The 18,160-nt window shown below is 37.9% G+C and overlaps 2 protein-coding genes across 2 annotated transcripts; one reads left to right on the top strand and one right to left on the bottom strand.

Annotated features, from left to right (window-relative positions):
- The first annotated feature begins 5,424 nt into the window (after positions 1-5,424).
- Positions 5,425-9,430, top strand: LOC133714732 (U-box domain-containing protein 14). Its single transcript, XM_062140979.1, has 4 exons — positions 5,425-6,215; positions 7,399-7,515; positions 7,648-8,061; positions 8,146-9,430. The coding sequence occupies exons 1-4, from the start codon at positions 5,934-5,936 to the stop codon at positions 9,214-9,216; spliced, it is 1,884 nt and encodes a 627-aa protein (XP_061996963.1). The 5' UTR covers positions 5,425-5,933; the 3' UTR covers positions 9,217-9,430.
- Positions 9,431-9,768: 338 nt separating this feature from the next.
- On the bottom strand, positions 9,769-16,874 carry LOC133717922 (vacuolar protein-sorting-associated protein 33 homolog). Its single transcript, XM_062144682.1, has 22 exons — positions 16,755-16,874; positions 16,620-16,659; positions 16,425-16,505; positions 16,015-16,209; positions 15,785-15,895; positions 15,586-15,651; positions 15,161-15,268; positions 14,971-15,015; positions 14,759-14,815; positions 14,249-14,343; positions 14,024-14,075; positions 13,820-13,876; positions 13,623-13,685; positions 13,439-13,545; positions 12,541-12,663; positions 12,363-12,444; positions 12,177-12,247; positions 11,670-11,750; positions 10,873-10,930; positions 10,676-10,737; positions 10,245-10,338; positions 9,769-10,043 (listed from the first exon to the last, which is right to left on the bottom strand). The coding sequence occupies exons 1-22, from the start codon at positions 16,805-16,807 to the stop codon at positions 9,948-9,950; spliced, it is 1,797 nt and encodes a 598-aa protein (XP_062000666.1). The 5' UTR covers positions 16,808-16,874; the 3' UTR covers positions 9,769-9,947.
- Between the last annotated feature and the right edge of the window lie 1,286 nt (positions 16,875-18,160).

The raw sequence follows: 18,160 nt of genomic DNA, 5'->3' as shown, positions 1-18,160 counted from the left end.
CAGCACCGTTCGGGTGCGGTCGTCGGGGGTGTCCCTTGACCTGACTTCTATCAAGCGATTGTAGACGAGGAGAGCACCAACCTCGTCGTGGGATTCTTTCTGCCTCGTGGTGAGGACTTTGCTGAAGTTTCTTCTTGTTAACACAATCGATACTCAATATTGTAGATCGAGCAGAGCGACATCACCGGGAAATGTTGAGATCTTGCTAAAGCGTGACTTTAGCTTGGCTGGGTTGCTAGGGCGTTACCCTTGCTTGGCTGGTTCTGTAACCGTTGTGGTCGCGGCACTACCGTCGGCTCCCGAGGAGACTAGGACCGAAGCACGTTGACAGAGGGTTTGGTGGCACTGAAAGTCGGCTTCTGAGAAGACTAGGACTAGGAGTGTGATCACCGGTAAGAGAAAGAGAAAGAGAGGGAGAGGAGTTGCTCTTAGAGATGTTTGCTCTAGAGAGAACTTAGATCATCTTAGAGATGTTTTGATGTTGTGTTGTGAATGTGTGTCTTAGAATGAGAGAAGAAGGTGTTTATATAGGGAAGAAAAAGAAGAGTGAAATGATGAGCGGAAGAAAAATAATGAAAGTAGATCTAAGTTCACTTGTAAAATATGGAAAAGATAGAGAAAAGATAAAATGAAAGCAAAGCATGAAGGTGCAGCAACATGGAAGTGGTGATGATCTATTAAAGAGATTGTAGAAGAAAAATATATCCAAGGAAAAAGAGAAAAGCATCTAGCTTTCTTCATGTGGGTAGGAAACATGAACATGTGAATATTGAGCTGGTTTTAGGTCAGTTTCTGCCCCTTTATTCCTTCAATTATTTCTCTAACAAGACTTCATTATATGCCTTCGACTTCTTCATATGAAATGTTCCACTATGAGTGTAGATAATCCTGACAAATTTTCAGATTTTTATTCCATGTGGTTGGCCCGAAAATGCTGCTGGACCTCTTACAGGTCCAGTTTTCCAGTTTTGCTTCTGTAGAAAATTGGGCTGATTTTTTGAAGGCCTTCCACTCAAAAAAAGCTCTTGCACTATTCATAAGAAATGATCCTTGGGCTGTCTAGAATGGATCTGGAAAGTTTCAGCACATTTCGATTTCATTTGGTTAGTCTGCCGCCCCTCCTTCCTTGTTTAGCTCGGTTTCTCCTAGCCGAAGTAGGAAAATGTGCTAAAGTTAACTTTTCATGCTTCCATGCTTCCATAGTAGGCTTTATTTAGCCTCTAAATATATATTTCGAGCTTGTCGACAATATATAGCTTGAGCCACTGACATTGGCTCAATTTCTCCAACACATGCCTTGTCAGGCCAAAATGTTCATTTTGGGTCCAAACATATGGGTCAGTGTTCTTTCAATACAGTTATCTAAAATACATTAAATTAAGAGTTCATACCATTGATTATGCGTGCGTCTACATTTGTCTAGCTTATCAAGCTAGTCTTATTCAAACAATTAATTTTGAACTATACTCCATTTTTTTTTTACCCACAAATTTCTCAAATTTGCAGACTTCGTTTGAAAATGGCTTATTGCCAATCTATAAGAGATAATAAACTCTAGTAAGCTAGGTGCAATATTGGAACCCGAGACAACGAGGGAGTAAAGCATGCGTTTTACCCCTCCTACTTGTATGAGAACAAACTTTGCAATTTAGATTCAGTTGGATGAATGTAATTACTTGGGAAGCATATTCTCGTCTAATAATATAGGTCATTCCACTTAATGAACGTATTATTTTTCCTTCATTTATAGGTAAAAGAAAATTAATTTATTGCATAATGATGTTTGATTCATGATTGACTTGCCAAATAGATAAAAGAAAAAAGAAAAAATAAAAGAAATAGAATTACAATGGATGATAGTTAGGGTAATTTGTAAAACAGAATTGAATTAAAGTAATATAAAAATAGAGGGGGTGTGTGAATAGAGAAAATGAGTGTGTGAATAGCACCACCCTATATTTATAGGTTTTGTATTCGATTTTATTTGCCTAAATATGTTTGTGTTTTATTGTGTAACATTTCGAATTCTGAATTGGCATTGTGTTTAACCTCAACGACTAAGCACGTGCGCGCTTGACTTGGGGCTTAATTCTATTCTCCTAAAGAGAGTTCTTTACCAACAAGAAAAGAAAAGAACACAAAAGGAAATATAGTCCTGCTCCAATTAAAGTTAGGAAACTGCCCAAGTATCGGCATCTGCATATATACTTCTATTCCAATTAAGCTTTTCTACCCTTCCATAGCCTTTAATTTGTAATTTTCTCTCTTTGCCTTAACAGTCACTTACTTTGATCACACCATGTCAAATGTTGTGAGATTGCGGAGCTCGAACAACGAAGTGTTCGAAGCAGCCGAGTGCATGATAGCCATGTCCAAAACCATTCAGACAATGCTAAATAGGTTCCAAGACGACCAAGTGGTGATACTTCCACTGGAACAAGTGGATTCCAAAACCCTAGCCATGGTAAGAGAGTGGTGTGACAATCACGTCACGAAGAGCACCATAAAACAGTACCAATTTGTGGAGGGACTCGACATAGACGTTCTCTTGCATCTCCTGATAACTGCAAACTATCTGGACATCAAGGAGTTGGGGAATCATATGCGCGAAGCGATTGCGGAGAGGGCTCAAAGGAAAGCACTTGAAGAGATCGATCCCAGAAGTTTTCATACTGCAGTTTTTTTGAAAGGATGAAGCGCGCACAATTATTGCGCGATTCGCTTTTCGACCCTCGTTTTTGTTATGGTGAGGAGGTGCCTTTTTCATTATAGATGAACAAAAACTATAATTTTTGTGTTAACTCTATGTTATTCATTTTGTGTTTGTGATCTTTAATTTTATTTATGTAATGTTACAAAAAGAGATATGGGTTTGCCGATAAAAATTTCATCATAAACAACCTCTAATAATGAAAATGAATAAAACACATCTATCTCAAAAATAATGCGAAATGTATTTTTCCAAAACACAATCGGCACGCATGAACATGTTACTTGTGCACTCGCGTACACGCACAGGACCGCAAGTGCAAGAAGGCTAGTACTTTACAATAGGCATCTTTTTACGACTAAATTTAAACATCCATAAATGGTAGTTGTCGATCAAGGTAATCTTGATCGAAGTCAAGAAAGAAGAATCTAGAAAGCAAGTATGGTGGGTCTGATCCTCGTCATGGCCGCTCATTGGATGATTCTTCCACATCAGCTAGACGGTGACACGCTGCGTTTTGTTAAGTGGCCGGCGCCAACCCGCGCGTAGTATTTGACTAGGCCTCTGGTGGCTTCTTTTTCTTTACCGGCTAAAGCTTAGCAGCTTCCTAGTTCAAAGCTGATTTAGAAGGTGCGTAATCCTTTTTACCCCAAGTGATTTCCATTCCAATAATAACAAAAATACCATAGTGAATCATTATGTTGCGAAGTACAGTTTGGCTTATTTAGAAGAAGAGGTGGTTGTTTCTCAAACATTAGGTTGTTGTATATGATGAGGCAGGTTAATCACTTTATATAAATAATTTAAATAATTGAGACGAAATTCAAGAGGCGTTTGAAATGATGTTAAAGAAAGGGTCTTTCTAAATGTACCCAGCAAATATCTAAATACACCCCGCACTTAAAATATTGTCCTGTACTTTCCAACTTTACCCTTGCTTTGATTTACAAACCCAACAACCAGATCCGAGAGACGTCGACAAGACTAGGAATTGATCTCCTGCAATTGGACCTCGACTCTATCCGTCTCCCTAGTATCAAAATTGTCTTAATATACTCTGGAAGCCATTGAAGCATTGAGCTGCAAAGAATCCGCAAACCAATTCAAAGTTGCTGAAGATGTGTAAGCTACCTCATATCTCAAACTATGCTCTGCAAATTTACTTGCTCTCGATATCATAAAGATCCGTCACACCAAATAAGAGCCATGAGCAAATGCTCCAACCACACAGCAGTAAACAAACGGTCCCGCAAAGGCACGATAAGACTTCAGCTTGTAGCTAAAGGATGGATAGGGGGTGACTATATAGACTGCTTAAGTTTTATTAACTGTAACAAATGGGTACACCAGCTACTGGAATCACTCGGTTTCTTTGATCTTTTATTGCTCCTCCTCTCCTCTCCTCTCCTCTCCTCTCTTGTTGTGACTATAGTTCTTTCAGATTAATTTCTATAATTGTATGCATGATCTGCAAACAATTGAATGGTAAAAAAAAAAAAAAAAACTTCCAAAACGCAAGACAACAACCGGATTCTTTCGCAGTGTGAGCCGAATGAGGGGAAGAACAGGGGCGTAGATGAGAGGAATCAAGAACTTAATTTGATCATACTTGTTTCTCTTCCTTATTGCAACAGCCTCCTGATTAGAATGATTGGATGAGGAGGGCCAGGTGGCTATGGCAATTATGAAAGGCATGAGATCTGGACAGGGCTTGGGTTTGCAATGGGTTCTGTTCTTCGCTTCAAAACCAAAATCAGATCATCTATGGTCTCTCTTATGGGTTTGAATGGTGCCTGCAGCTTAGAAGTTTGCTGGGTTTTTTGCTGGGTGTATTTTACTTGAGGGTAAATTTGGAAAATTTAACATAATATTTTAGGGCTGGGTATGTTAAGATATTTGCTGGGTACATTTAGAAACACCCTAAAGAAAACATCAAACACCCACTTAAATTAGATCAGAGTTGACAGGGATGGTAAGACACTTACTTGAGTGGAACCCCCACCTAAGTTCGAGCCTCAACATTCACAAGACCCTCATTGGTAGGTTGTCCAAAGTCTACGTGAAGATGAAGATAAAGGTGAATGTGTCAGCTTTATTTGAGATTTTGCAAGTCATAGGTGGTTTATAATGTTTCTGAATTGGTGGACTGTCTCCTTCGTTCAAATACCTCATTGACTTATTGGCAAAAAAGAAAAAACATTAAGATTAAGATTGTGCTCCTCCGTTTCATCTCAATAGTGATAATAACGTGCATAGAAAAGAAGTCATAACATCAAATGATCTGTATTTTCAAACTTTTATGCACTTCTACTGTAATAGTGTAACACTCGTTTTCTTTCTGTTTTCTTTTTTTTTTCTTACTCGAGCCAGAAAATGAAGTCGAGCCCAGAGCACCCAAGCCGTTGGATTAAAATATAGCTAAATCTCGGCGGTTATGTGCTAGGTAATTATGCGCGCGAACTAGAAGGGGACTTGGTAAAGTTACCCAGTCCACCAAACCAGTCCTCTTGAAAAGTCAAAATTACCCTTTCATTTTCTATATCGGTACTGTCCTCATATATTCTCACTCGAAAACGAAATCCACAAACACGCGTACACAACAATACTCCAAACATCGAAAAACATAACCAGGTCTGGTTTCAGATTACCAGAAATATCCAGGGAAGCTTCAAATCCAATTGACTTTGATGGTTTCAGATACATTTTCAAATTCCAAATACATTTTTAAATTCCAATTCTGCGTTTAAAATTCCATGATTGGATGGGAAAAAGTCCTGATTGGTGTGAAAGGGCAATTTCGTCACAAAAGTTGGGCATAAATTTGGTCACAAATGATCTCATATCTCCCCTTTTGCTTCTTCTACTTCTCAACAGTCAACCGGGATTAGAGTAATTGATTCCATTACGTACTCTCAAGGGAACCCAATAATTTGATTATTCAAATTCAAAAGCTTTATTCTTTTTCAAATCCATCGAATCACTCGCATTGTATAAAAACCCACAACCCAAAACCAGTTCTTGATCATAAAGTTCGAGTCTTTCACCAAATTTCAGAGCAGGACCCCATCCATGGCGTTTATTTTCACATTCCGATTTTGCCCCTCTCTTTCTTGACAATACAATCCCGGTCTTATTACTTCGATTCCATCATCTGGGTCGTCTTAATTTGTATCCAAACCTCTCATTTCAATCTGTTTTCGTCCAATTCGGGCCGGAATCGGACATGGGTCTGACGGGGGACCATCCGGGGAGGTCGGTGCTGAGTCAACTCGTCGACTCGGTGAAGGCGATTGCCGAGTTGCCGGAGTGCCGGAGCGTGTTTAGGAAGATGTATGGGAATTTCGTGAGGAGGGTGAAGCTGTTGAGTCCTTTGTTTGAGGAGTTGAGGGATAGTGATAAGGAGCTTGGGGAAGAAGAAGTTGAGGCTTTTGAGTCGCTGGGAGAGGCTTTGTGTTCGGCTATGGAGCTCATCAAGTCGGTGAACCAAGGCAGCAAGCTTTATCAGGTACACTGTTTTGTTTAGTTTCGGTTATCTATTTTGTGTGTAGTTTTGAATTTTACAGTGTTGAGAGGAAAGGGTTAGGATTTAGGAATCTTTTTCGATTGAGATTAGGAGATTGCTCAATCAACTGTTTCTAGGCATTGATAGATACTATTTCTATGCACCAAGTGTTTTCTATAGCATATTGAGTACTTGAACGCCATGTCGTCGACAAAGAGTGGGATTGTGAGGTTGAGGAGTTGAGATAAGGAAGCATTCAATGTAGAAAAAGGTGTGGTAGTGATCTTTGAAACCGTTAAGAACATGGGGGAGGATACCGGTGCCTTCAATGTGATATCATTCGCATATGTAGACGCCAGCATTCTAGGCATTGTGATGGAGTGGTGTAAGAAGCGTGCAGAGGGTGAAAATACTAAAGAACAACTCAAAGAGTGGGATGCTGAATTTGTTAAGGTACTCGAATTAGTTGTTCTCATTGACCTCATAGAGGCTGGATACTACTCAACATTAAGGATTTGCTGGATCAATCGATTCAAAGGCTTGCAGATATTATTATAGAGAATAGAGATGAGGAGATTTTCCAAATGCTTCACATCGAGAATGATTTGTCACTAGAGGAAGATGTAGAAATCTGTTAGGAATTTTTTTCAGTACTGAGAAAAATATCAGACCTGCTTTTTGGTTTATGGAGTTCATAGTAAGAGCATCCACGTTTATAGTGGCTTTTTTATTTATTTTTCTTGTTGGCTTTAATTGGGGATTACATAAGTTTTGTAACTATTTTCTGATTATGAAATTACAAATCTCGTCTCAAACTGATTGGAAACAAAGGTTATCCAAGTAGAAAACTCCATTCTCTGACTATCAAAGTTTATGCTCCAGGCATGATTTGATCCAACGTGTTGGCTCCTTGATAGCCACTTAACAGACTGACACTCTTTTAGCCAGTGAAGCAGGAGGCAAATCTTGATGGCCTAATTCCATGAACAAACAACTCCTCTAAAGCTTCATGTTTATCTGAAATTAAGCACATCCATGGAATAATATATCAAAGTGCATCTATATATGCTTCAAACACTAATTTGTATGATAGAAAATCGTACATTCCATTAATGACTATTTTTTTTTTTGTCATGCAAACATCTTAAATGATATAAAGGTTGACAGGGTTTTCTTCATGTCACAGGCTTTGGAAAGAGACAAGGTTATTGCTAAGTTTCACCAAATGACGGTTAAAATTGAAGCAGCATTGAGTAAAATTCCTTATGGAAACTTTGATATGTCAGAGGAGGTCTGCGAACAGGTACTGTGGTTCTGCTACTTTTAAGATAGAAGCTCACTATCTTTGTAAACTTCAAAATGTGAGTAGAGGCAAATTATGGGTTATTGATTTTCTAAAGTATTAACAACAGGTACTGCCCCCTTAACTTTTCAGATTGAACTCGTACATGCTCAATTTAAAAGAGCAAAGGAAAAAATGGACACTCTTGACTCACAACTAGAGATGGATTTAGTCATAGCAGTGAGAGATAAGGATCCTGATACTGCAATAATTAAGAGACTTTCGGAGAAGCTGCACCTCAGAACCATCAACGATCTGAAACAAGAGTCACTTGCTTTCCATGAATTGGTTATAGCAAGTGGCGGAGATCTAGGGGACCAGTTTGAACAGATGCAAGCTCTTTTTAAGAAGCTAAATGACTATGTGGTGACAGAAAACCCAGAAATTGACAGCTCTGAACGTGACAAGGGCACGATCAAGCACAGATCTCCAGTTATTCCAGATGATTTCCGGTGTCCAATATCCCTAGAATTGATGAAAGATCCTGTCATTGTATCTACTGGACAGGTACAACCTGGAAGTTCATTAAAAAAATTACAGGTACAGCTTTATTTTACTCATTGTAGTTAACAATTTTGCCGACTTTTGCAGACATATGAAAGATCCTGTATTCAGAAGTGGTTGGATGCTGGACACAAAACCTGTCCCAAAACACAGCAGACACTATTGCACACGGCCATAACCCCAAACTATGTTCTGAAGAGTCTAATTGCTTTGTGGTGCGAGAGCAATGGCGTTGAGCTACCCAAAAAGCAAGGGAATAAAAGCAAAAAACCAGGATGCAGTGTTTCAGACTGTGATCGTGCTTCTATTGATTCTTTATTAGAAAAATTGGCAAAGGGGAGTTCAGATGAACAAAGAGCAGCTGCTGGAGAGCTCCGCTTGCTGGCAAAAAGGAATGCAGATAATAGAGTGTGTATTGCTGATGCAGGAGCCATCCCACTCCTTGTTGAGCTTCTATCCTCCCCAGATCCTCGGACCCAAGAGCACGCCGTTACAGCACTCCTTAACCTTTCAATAAATGAGAGTAACAAGGGAGCAATTGTCATTGCAGGAGCTATACCTGATATAGTAGAAGTTTTGAAAAATGGTAGCATGGAGGCTAGAGAAAATGCAGCTGCAACCCTTTTCAGCTTGTCTGTAGTAGATGAGAACAAGGTGCAAATTGGAGCTGCTGGGGCTATCCCAGCCCTTATCAAATTGCTCTGCGAGGGGACTCCAAGAGGAAAAAAGGATGCTGCTACAGCTATATTCAATCTTTCGATCTACCAGGGAAACAAGGCCAGGGCTGTAAGGGCTGGTATTGTGACCCCGCTGATGAGATTGCTCAAGGATGCGGGAAGTGGGATGGTGGATGAAGCTCTTGCAATCCTGGCCATTCTGGCGAGCCATCATGAAGGAAAGGTGGCAATTGCTCAAGCTGAGGCAATCCCAGTTTTGGTGGAAGTTATACGAACTGGTTTCCCACGGAACCGGGAGAATGCTGCTGCTGTGTTATGGTCATTATGCACAGGTGATTTGCAGCAATTGAAACTAGCAAGGGAACTTGGTGCAGAAGAAGCATTGCAGGAACTTTCAGAAAATGGCACTGATAGGGCCAAGAGAAAAGCTGGAAATGTTTTAGAGCTCCTTCAACGAATCGATGACCCTGCTAGTCCATAAATCTCCAAGGTTCATGTTCACTTCCTAGCACTATTTTAGGATGAAAGAATGTGTAGTTTGTAGATCAACTGCCGAATGCGCAGAGAAACTATTGTCATACTTGTACTATATTGATTCAATTGGTGGTGATGTAAAAAGGGTATACGTAGAACATTCAAGAGATTTGTATGTTGAGCATTCAAGGTGTATTTAATGTAAGAAAAATCTTGATTCTTCTGCTTTTCAACATGGCTGACCTTTCCAGAATCGAGACCAGTAGAACTGGTCTTAAGAACTTGCCGCTAAAAAGTATAATGAAAAAAAAAAAAAAAAAAAAAAAAAAAGGTCTGATTCTTCAAGCTTTCTGCATTTGCAGATGTAGAAATGAACACTTCCAAGCGGATAAGAACTACAGGGAATTACCCATCAATCAGCATTTGTTAAGTTGTTCAGTCTAGATTTATGTATTCATGATGAGGCCCTCTAAATTGATCACATTGTTCCGAATGCCTTTACACAATGGGGAATGTCTTATTCGTTCATACCCAAATAAATCCTTGAGAAACATGTGAAGACCGAAATTGCTCAATCTATATCAATATGAGGAAACAGATGGAAAAGCAAACACGTTTGATCTCAGAACACCAAAAATTGCATTACCATTATCCATAATGGATTAAATTTCACGCCAACAAGCTTCTATATCCATTTCTATGAGACAGAAAAAAAAACGAGAATAAGACGTCAAAAATTTACAGGTCATCCATCTTCCCCACAAAAGTTTCTGTCAAGCTATGGCCACTGACTATTTTTGTTGTCCCAACTATCAAATCATACGCCATTCCTTCCTACAAGACCCAAATTAACATATATCAGGAAAACAAGAAGACAACTGTGAGAAGATATAATAGCATGGATTGTCAGACCAAAAGGCCTGAATTAATAAACAAATAAAACAGTTCCTCGAATGTGCTTCAACATATCCAAGTACCAAATTGTTTAAGCAAATGAAATATCATAATTCCTTATCTGCTAACCATTAAGATTACCTGAGAACTGAGAAATCGAAGGGCAGAAATCTCTGCAAATGTTACACCTCCGATGAAGACGACAAGCACAAGGGAGCGCCTCCCATCAGCTACCCTGGGTTATATCAAGGCATGTGAAAATGAAGTACAAGATAGTAGGACGCAACTATACAAAACTCTGCAGTAATACTTTTGTAAAAGCAATGAAAATGGTGGAAGTTGCTTTTAGCCAGATCTGTTGATCAACATATTGCAGAAAACTATATAAGTCTTATCCAAACTACAAAAGTTAGTGCGTCTGAAGTTCAGAATCTGAACCAGGTATTCATGCGAAATAACCCAGCACAATTCACTGGATATCAACAAAATGACAAATACAGTACTCATTCTAGAATCTTATATTTGACCAAAAAAAAAAATACTTCATTGAAAAAAGAGCAGTTGGCACATACTTGTCTACATTGTTCGCCGCCCCCTGCAAAGTGTCAAATGATGCGCTGCTTGAGAATCGACCCTGTAAAGTATTACAAGAAAAAGGACAACTTAATATGTAAATAAAACAGAGGCACACAGAGAAAACAGTAATAGAAAGAAAACACGCAAACAAAAAAGAAGAAAAGAAGAAAAAACAAGAGATAAATGAACTGACTCTCTTTGTTTCTGAATGTGGTCCAGGTAACAGCTTCAGAATCTCTTCAATAGGACGCCTGAACCATAAAAAGTTTCATGTTAGAGCACAAAAACCACATTCATATGGATCAAAGCTAATGCAATATGAAAAGGAGTGAGGGGAAAAACATGATGGGCCTTAAGCTCAGTATAGGAAGCCACAGGAATTTAACCACATGCTTAGAAGAGGCTCTCCTTTTCTATGCAAGCTTCTTTATACAGTAAGTTGTGATAGTCCATTGCTAAATTTAAAACCTATGGCGAAAACTTTACAGAAAGTGGAGTTTCTATTAAGAGAAAGCCCGACATCATATCACATCAACACTGGCAACCTCTATCTAACTCTAATGAAAAATTCTGGTATAACGAAGTTCTCAAGGGAATAAAGTCAATCATGTATAAATGGGAAACTCCACTTAACACTTGAATTTTATATCCAACCTAGTTCTGACCAAATTGATTGTATTATTAGAACTTTTGAGCATACTAAAATATGAGGATTAACTTATCCACTTTCCATGCATACAAACCTAGAAGTTTACACTCATCACATTCAACTTGCTTATATCAGCAATATAATTGGGCCCTTTTACAGACAAAAAACAATACGATTTCACCAAGTTCTGTAGTTTCCAAGAAAGAAATTACAATAAATGGCAAAGAGTTACAGAATATATGCTCATAGTGAAACAGATATGATGAGAACTGTGGAGGTAAGAAAATGAACAAACAAAACTAGCTTGCTGCATATTTTAACAGTCAAAGAATTAGGCTCACCATCCAGATCTAACAGCGTGCTGGACGAGGCGAATGCTAAGAGGCGCATATCCAGAAAAGGCATAGGCGATGTCATTGGGGCTGTGAATAAGAAAATTTCCACAAAAGTTTGTCAAGGAAGGATAGTATAGTCCATTAAAATACTACGCAAGTACTTTGACGGGGTAGAACAATAAGTTTAAAAAAAAAAAAAAAAAAAAAAAAAAAAAAAAAAAGAAGAAGTTAGATTAAAAGAAGAAAAAAAGAGTGAATAGGAGATGTAGATTGACTTTTAAGGTGTGTCAATAACATACCCAAATTAAATGTCAAATTGTTCAATTTTCTGAAGCTAAGGATATCAGACACCACAATACTCTAATGAGAACTCTATATTGTGGACTATCATATATAAGACAATGGGTCTCCACTTATAAGCTCATCTCCTACACACCATCAATATGGTACCATCCAAAAAGACACTAGTAAGTATTAAGGATGAATAAAAAGTAGATTCAAAGAGCACAGTACTTTGCAGTGTCAGTGTCTTCAACAACGAGTTGTAATGCACGCTTAACTGTCAGCCAGTTGGTTTTTGTCTCCTGCAGGATTCAGATGATCTATAATAAATCCAATGTTCCTTTTTGTGTTCGCCGGTTATTAACTTATTTCAAGTAAACTAGCAGCTGCTTGTGTAAGTGTGAAATAAAAACGAACCTGCTTTTTAAACAATCCAGCTTTCTCTAGATTTTTCAATGTAACCATGTGCTCAAACCCATAACTATGGAGTAGTTCCCTCCTAAACCAAACAAAAATAATTTAATATCAGACATATAAAACCAAGAGAATTAGATTGGAATAAACAGGAATATAATACAATAAGTGCAATTCTTGCCTCAAATAGTCAAAATTCTTCTTAGGCAACCCAGAATTTGTGATGGAAAATAAGATGAGGAGACGGAGGACAGTTACAAGGGGCTCCTGCTTATGGATCAGTTCTTCAATGTATTCTAAGCACCTGCATAAATCAACTATATCAGTTTCATGGATGCATATCAATTTAGCGGACTGAGCCAATACATACAGTGATACAACAAGTGAGAAGAAATAAATATATTCATGGTGCTCAAAATGAATAATTCTAAAGCAAACACTAAGACGGGGGCATATTTCCTACAGATAGAAAACCATAAAGAATGTATATCAAATGGTGCACATCAGACAAGAAGTTTATAATGATCTTAAACAGGAAATAATACATACAACCATTTCTGACTTACGGATGGATATAAGTACTCAGATGAGTTTATTTGATCTGAAATTAATCCTCTTTATCAGCTACAATTACGTATCTTTTTAGCATACCATGAAAACCCAGCTAAAGACATACAATCAACTCAGAATTACAAGCTGCTGAAACCTTGATTCAGTTTCAAGTAAGGTATAACTTAAATTTGTACAGGAATTATTACATTTAACTTTTTATTGTCTTCATAAGTATAATTCATACATGACTCCTACGAATTCAATTCAGTTTCAACTAAGGTACACAATCGCTATCACTGTGAGTGTGCTGCTCAGGAGATACTACGTTTAACTTGTTCAGGCAATAGCAATTTCAATGATCAAGCTTAAAGAAGGTGCTTTTGAAGATAATAAGCAAGAAAATGCAGGTTATTTGTTACACTGGAACCTACCATGGTATTGGTACTTAAGATTACATGGCTTCTTGCCTCCTAGAAAATTGAAAATGAGAAGCATAATGTTTGAATAATAATCAAAATACAGCTTACATGTCAAAACTCTGGCCCTCAATAATTGTGTGTTCCATGTCAAGTTGTCCAAGGAAAGATGACTTTGATGTGATAGTCGTCAGATGCTGAGCAAGATTTATGTGCCTCTAAAGCAAAAATTTCCAGCAATCAGAAAATTAAACTCTCTGGATGAACTACTAAAAGAAAATGAAATATTACTTACGGTCATTTCTGGCAACGAGTTCAGCTTTTTGACAAAATCCTTCAATTCAGAAACTGTCTGGCTCTATAAGCATTATCATATAACACTTCCATTAGAATGACTAGATTTGGGTAATAATATCAGGCTAATGAACAGAAAACTGAGATAACAATGACATCTCATGAGAGGCCAGCGGTCAGCTAGTGACATTCACTTACATTTGAAGTCACCTCAGTGTAGTCCTGCTTCATGGATGTTGCTTTTTGACGTAGAATCTGCAATCATACTGAAGGTAGCAACTAAGAAGTTGAATTCAAAGGAAGGAAATAATGCTTCTTCTGTTTTTAAAGCACTAGTTTGGAGGAAGAAAAAAACATACAAACAAAGAAATACAACAGTTTTAACAGTGAATATAGATCAACCTGGACAACAACTTCAAAGTTGAGATCTCGTGTCTCTTTAAACAGCTTGTCACTGTAATTAACAATACGCCAATAAGTGACCAGAAAAACTAAGGACAATGGAAAAAGGGAAATCATTTAAAGATTACTATTCACGATGAAATATTAGGATGGTGCCTCCATTTGAGACAATCGGTTACAGAAGTACTAAAAGACTCCAATGAGAGTACAAAATAAGGGAATCACCTTGAATTAAGTGGAACTTTCATCTTCTTTCCCTCTTGTTGGCCACCCATCATGGATGCGTCAACCTCTACAGAACCATTACTGATATGCAAAAACTGCAGTGGAACTATTAGGGATAGCTTATAACTATTTCTGACTACCGAAAACAACCATTGTCCTTTATTTTCCATTAACAAAGAAAACTTTTCTCATTAAGAATTTTACCAATACAAATAAGAAAAAATTATCGGCTTGCACTCCTTGAAGTTCAGTTGCTTACAAATCTAGGTTTAGTTAATCAGAACAGTCCTGATGTCAATATTTACTTTTAAGGGAAAGAAAAAAAAAATCATTCCAAGAACTTGAGTTATTCAAAAGACTTGCATTTGTTCTCCTCTTTTTTGACCATGCCAATTGAACTAGCAAAGTCACAAGCCAGATGACTCAAAACTTTCACATATCCTTGTCATACCTACTATAGGCATGTCATGTCTTTCACGGCATTACATATTCAATTTTACAATTGCTTACCTCATCCAGAAGCCCCTCGTATGTTAACTGAGTACACATGGGAGTAACCATGTCCACCTACATCCAATGAATAGTCCATTTTAAAGAAAAGCCACACAGGATATGATTGCATCATAGGAATTATTCTACAATGAAAAACATATAAAATTTCCATTGTAACCTTGATCACATCCTTTGGTGACAATTAAACAGAGAGAGAGAGAGAGGTTAACCTCACGATCTAAAAGGATGAGTGTATTTATCTCTGGAACAACCACCTGAAGTCACAAACGATAGATAAGTGGAAAGCTTTAAACTTTAACTTTATATAATGTGAAAGTTACATATTTTATCTCTTATGACAAGAACCTTTGTTTCATTTTTAATTTATAATGGAAGGAGCTCAAAGTCATGCTTAATTACATCTGGTGAGTTAACCGGTTCCTCTGCTTGCATGCGGTTTAGAATGTCAGCAACACGTACTGATGCTTTTCCTTTTGCCCTCACATTTGGTATTACCCCAAAAGAAAACTGCAGACCAATATACAAGGCATAAATTTTAAGCTACAAGAACAAAGACAAGAGTAAATACATATATTGTATATGGGAGTTTAATGATAATAGTGCTCTACTCCAAAAACATCTTTACTGTAACATGGTTTTATAGGTTTGTACATATGCGTATATACACATTACATATAATATATGCATATATATAGTATATACGTAATGTAAGGCTACATTTGTACATGATTCAAATGAATCACATACAGACCCCCCCCCCCCCCCCCCCGGGAAGAATAAACATAAAGTAGCTGGAAAAAATAGTGTAAGGTACTTTCTACAACCTCGAGCTTGTGAATGGCTTTTGCAATATGCCAAAGTGAGCTTGTATCACCATCAACTAGGCACTCCTACCATGCAAACACCCAAAAGGACAAGTAAATACATATAGATCAAATAGCGCAGAATAAATTTGAATATCTGACTCTCAAATAATAACAAATGAAACATATCCAAAATATAAATTAGACTTTTCCCTAATACCTTGCTAGATTGATCAAGTTCAAATGACAGAACATCCTCGTCCAACGGAACAGTGTATAGCTGGTACTCCCCTATAGTCAACAAGTTGTGGACTTTTTCCTCCTCGAGGATCTGAAGAACCAAAAGTGACAGTTGTCATCATTCAACATTAAAATTCATGCATATTACTTCCATCAAACTCCAGACTTATGCCAGTAAACTTCATTCATAATAGCCAAGGGATGCATCACCTTCTCACAAGCAACCGAACGGCGAGGGACGAAATAAAGAAAGTATTCTCTCTGTAATCCTTTGGAAATATCATTGTGAATATGCGAGCTAATGTATTTCATCAAACTGAGCTGCGAGCGTACAAGGTAAACTACTTTGGAACAGTCAGTTTGAATAGTCTCAGCCGAAAGATGCCGCAGTTCAACCCCTTGTTCCTGCTCATAAGTATCAGTAAAAGCAATCACAATCTTATTTCTCCGAAAAAAGAGTCTCCTTCACTACAGCTCTGCTCACATTAGCTGAACATAAACAATCACACTACCAGTATGCATAATCACAACTTCTCATCATCAAATTTTAGCTTAAGCAGCATGTAAAACACATCACAAACTCGAATTTTCAATCGAAACGAACAGTGTAACAGAATTACTTTGAGGATTGCAGTCTGGATGATTAAGGAGATTGAGCCGCTGAGCTTCGGATCAACCACCAAGCACTTCTTTCCTCGAATCTACAAATTCCAGAACAAAATCACAAACCGTATAAAAAAAAGAAGAGAGAATCTTGAATTCTAAACAGAATTGAATTGAACTGAACAAGGAAGGAGGAGGTGAAGCTCGCTCACATTCTTGAGGATGTTTACGAGTTCCTTCTGAGACTGTTCCCTATAGTATCAGAAAATGACGAAAATTCGTGAAGAGAAATTGGATACGAGCTAGAAACGAAGACGATTTGTGTGAGGTAGTGATGAGTGGGGTACCTGAGATGTGTGAGATTGAGAGGAGCATTGTCCAAATTGGGAATCTGAGCCATCGGAGAGAAGATGAGTAACAGTAGTCGCCTGAGTTATAATTCTCTTCGGAGTCCCGCCTCTATTTTATTAGGGCGGGTCGGTCGGGTCGGCTGTGGACTCTTTACTGGCTCCATGGGTCGTCGGATTTAACATTAGAGAAATTCTTAGGTGGGGGTTTCCCCACCATGTAACTTTAGGGCCATCCAATTAGAAGAAAGGAAAATTTTTTCTCTTTTCCGAAACTGCCCCTGCTTTCGAAATGTACAATATCCAAAAAATCCCTCTGCTGGGCAGTGATTGGTCTGCCGCACCACGTGACGGTGCGGGTGCCCCATGCAAGTCTTTCTCTTAACATTAAGAAGAAAATAGAGGTTTTTTTCTTTTTCTGTTTTTTTTTTTTTTTTGATACAAGAAGAAAATAGAGTTAATGACCAAAAAAATAGCTAAAGAATCGTTTCCTTGAAATTCATATTCAGAGTTTTAATAAAGAAATAAATAAATATCTCTATCAAATATTAGAGTTCGAAATTCGATGATAGATACAAATGTGTGCTAAAACACGACATTACACTATTTCTTATTCTAAAGAAAAATTTGTTATAACTTATATTTTGTACGTATATGATTCAAGCTACTTGGCCAGCACCATTGCTTCCATCACTGTCGGAAAACGAACGGTCGGGTCCTCCTTCCCAAATCAGTTTGTGGCCAAAGGAAAGAGAGCAATATAGGGTTTTGGAATAGGGGGAAAGAAACAGACAGATTAGGGTAATTAGGGATGCGACAGTTGTAGGAGACACTAGAGTGGGCTCTCTAATCGGAGTATAGAAGCGGAGCTGAGCGGTGGTGGCCATGGTTTGATATAAATTTGTTGGAAATTTGGTTGATGGATGCTACTTCTGTCACCAAATTTCACCTCCTACAAGATCTAAAAGATACAATATATTAGTAACAAGTAATAATCATAATATTATTGTCATAATAGATTATAACAAGGATTATAGAACTTATCTCTTGGATTTATAGGCTTCTGTAGGACGCGTTACTCGAAAAGAGTTTAAGGTTGAGATGTGTAAACACTGCCTTTAAGAGTAGATTTCACCCCTCGGAGACAATGTCTCGGTATAGCAGGTTAGTGGCGCCCTACCCTCCAAGGTACAACAACCGTTAATCCTTGTAATTAAGCGTACACTCACAATACTTGGATCCTAGAACAGCTTGATAATTTCCTTTGGCATAGGAAAGAAGAAATATTGAGGGCATAAAATTGACTAGAATATGAGAATTCGAAAAGAACTCTTGAGGAGAATGTATGATGATCATACACATACAAACATAATAGGAAGGAAACGATGGTATATATATGACTCAGC

Source organism: Rosa rugosa, chromosome 6 (assembly GCF_958449725.1).
Source record: "Rosa rugosa chromosome 6, drRosRugo1.1, whole genome shotgun sequence".
NCBI lineage: Eukaryota > Viridiplantae > Streptophyta > Magnoliopsida > Rosales > Rosaceae > Rosa > Rosa rugosa.
Note: the sequence above shows the minus strand (reverse complement) of the source record. Positions and strands in the feature narration are given on the sequence as shown.

What these genes read in the sequence shown, in the direction of transcription:
- LOC133714732 (XM_062140979.1), top strand. Translation starts at nt 5,934, where the DNA reads ATGGGTCTGACGGGGGACCATCCGGGGAGGTCGGTGCTGAGTCAACTC. An exon ending in AAGGCAGCAAGCTTTATCAG is followed by an intron (nt 6,216 to 7,398) that starts GTACACTGTTTT and finishes TTCATGTCACAG; the next exon opens with GCTTTGGAAAGAGACAAGGT. An exon ending in TCATTGTATCTACTGGACAG is followed by an intron (nt 8,062 to 8,145) that starts GTACAACCTGGA and finishes CGACTTTTGCAG; the next exon opens with ACATATGAAAGATCCTGTAT.
- LOC133717922 (XM_062144682.1), bottom strand. Translation starts at nt 16,807, where the DNA reads ATGGCTCAGATTCCCAATTTGGACAATGCTCCTCTCAATCTCACACAT. An exon ending in AACCGGTTAACTCACCAGAT is followed by an intron (nt 15,016 to 15,160) that starts GTAATTAAGCAT and finishes TTGTGACTTCAG; the next exon opens with GTGGTTGTTCCAGAGATAAA. An exon ending in ACTCGTTGCCAGAAATGACC is followed by an intron (nt 13,546 to 13,622) that starts GTAAGTAATATT and finishes TTTTTGCTTTAG; the next exon opens with AGGCACATAAATCTTGCTCA.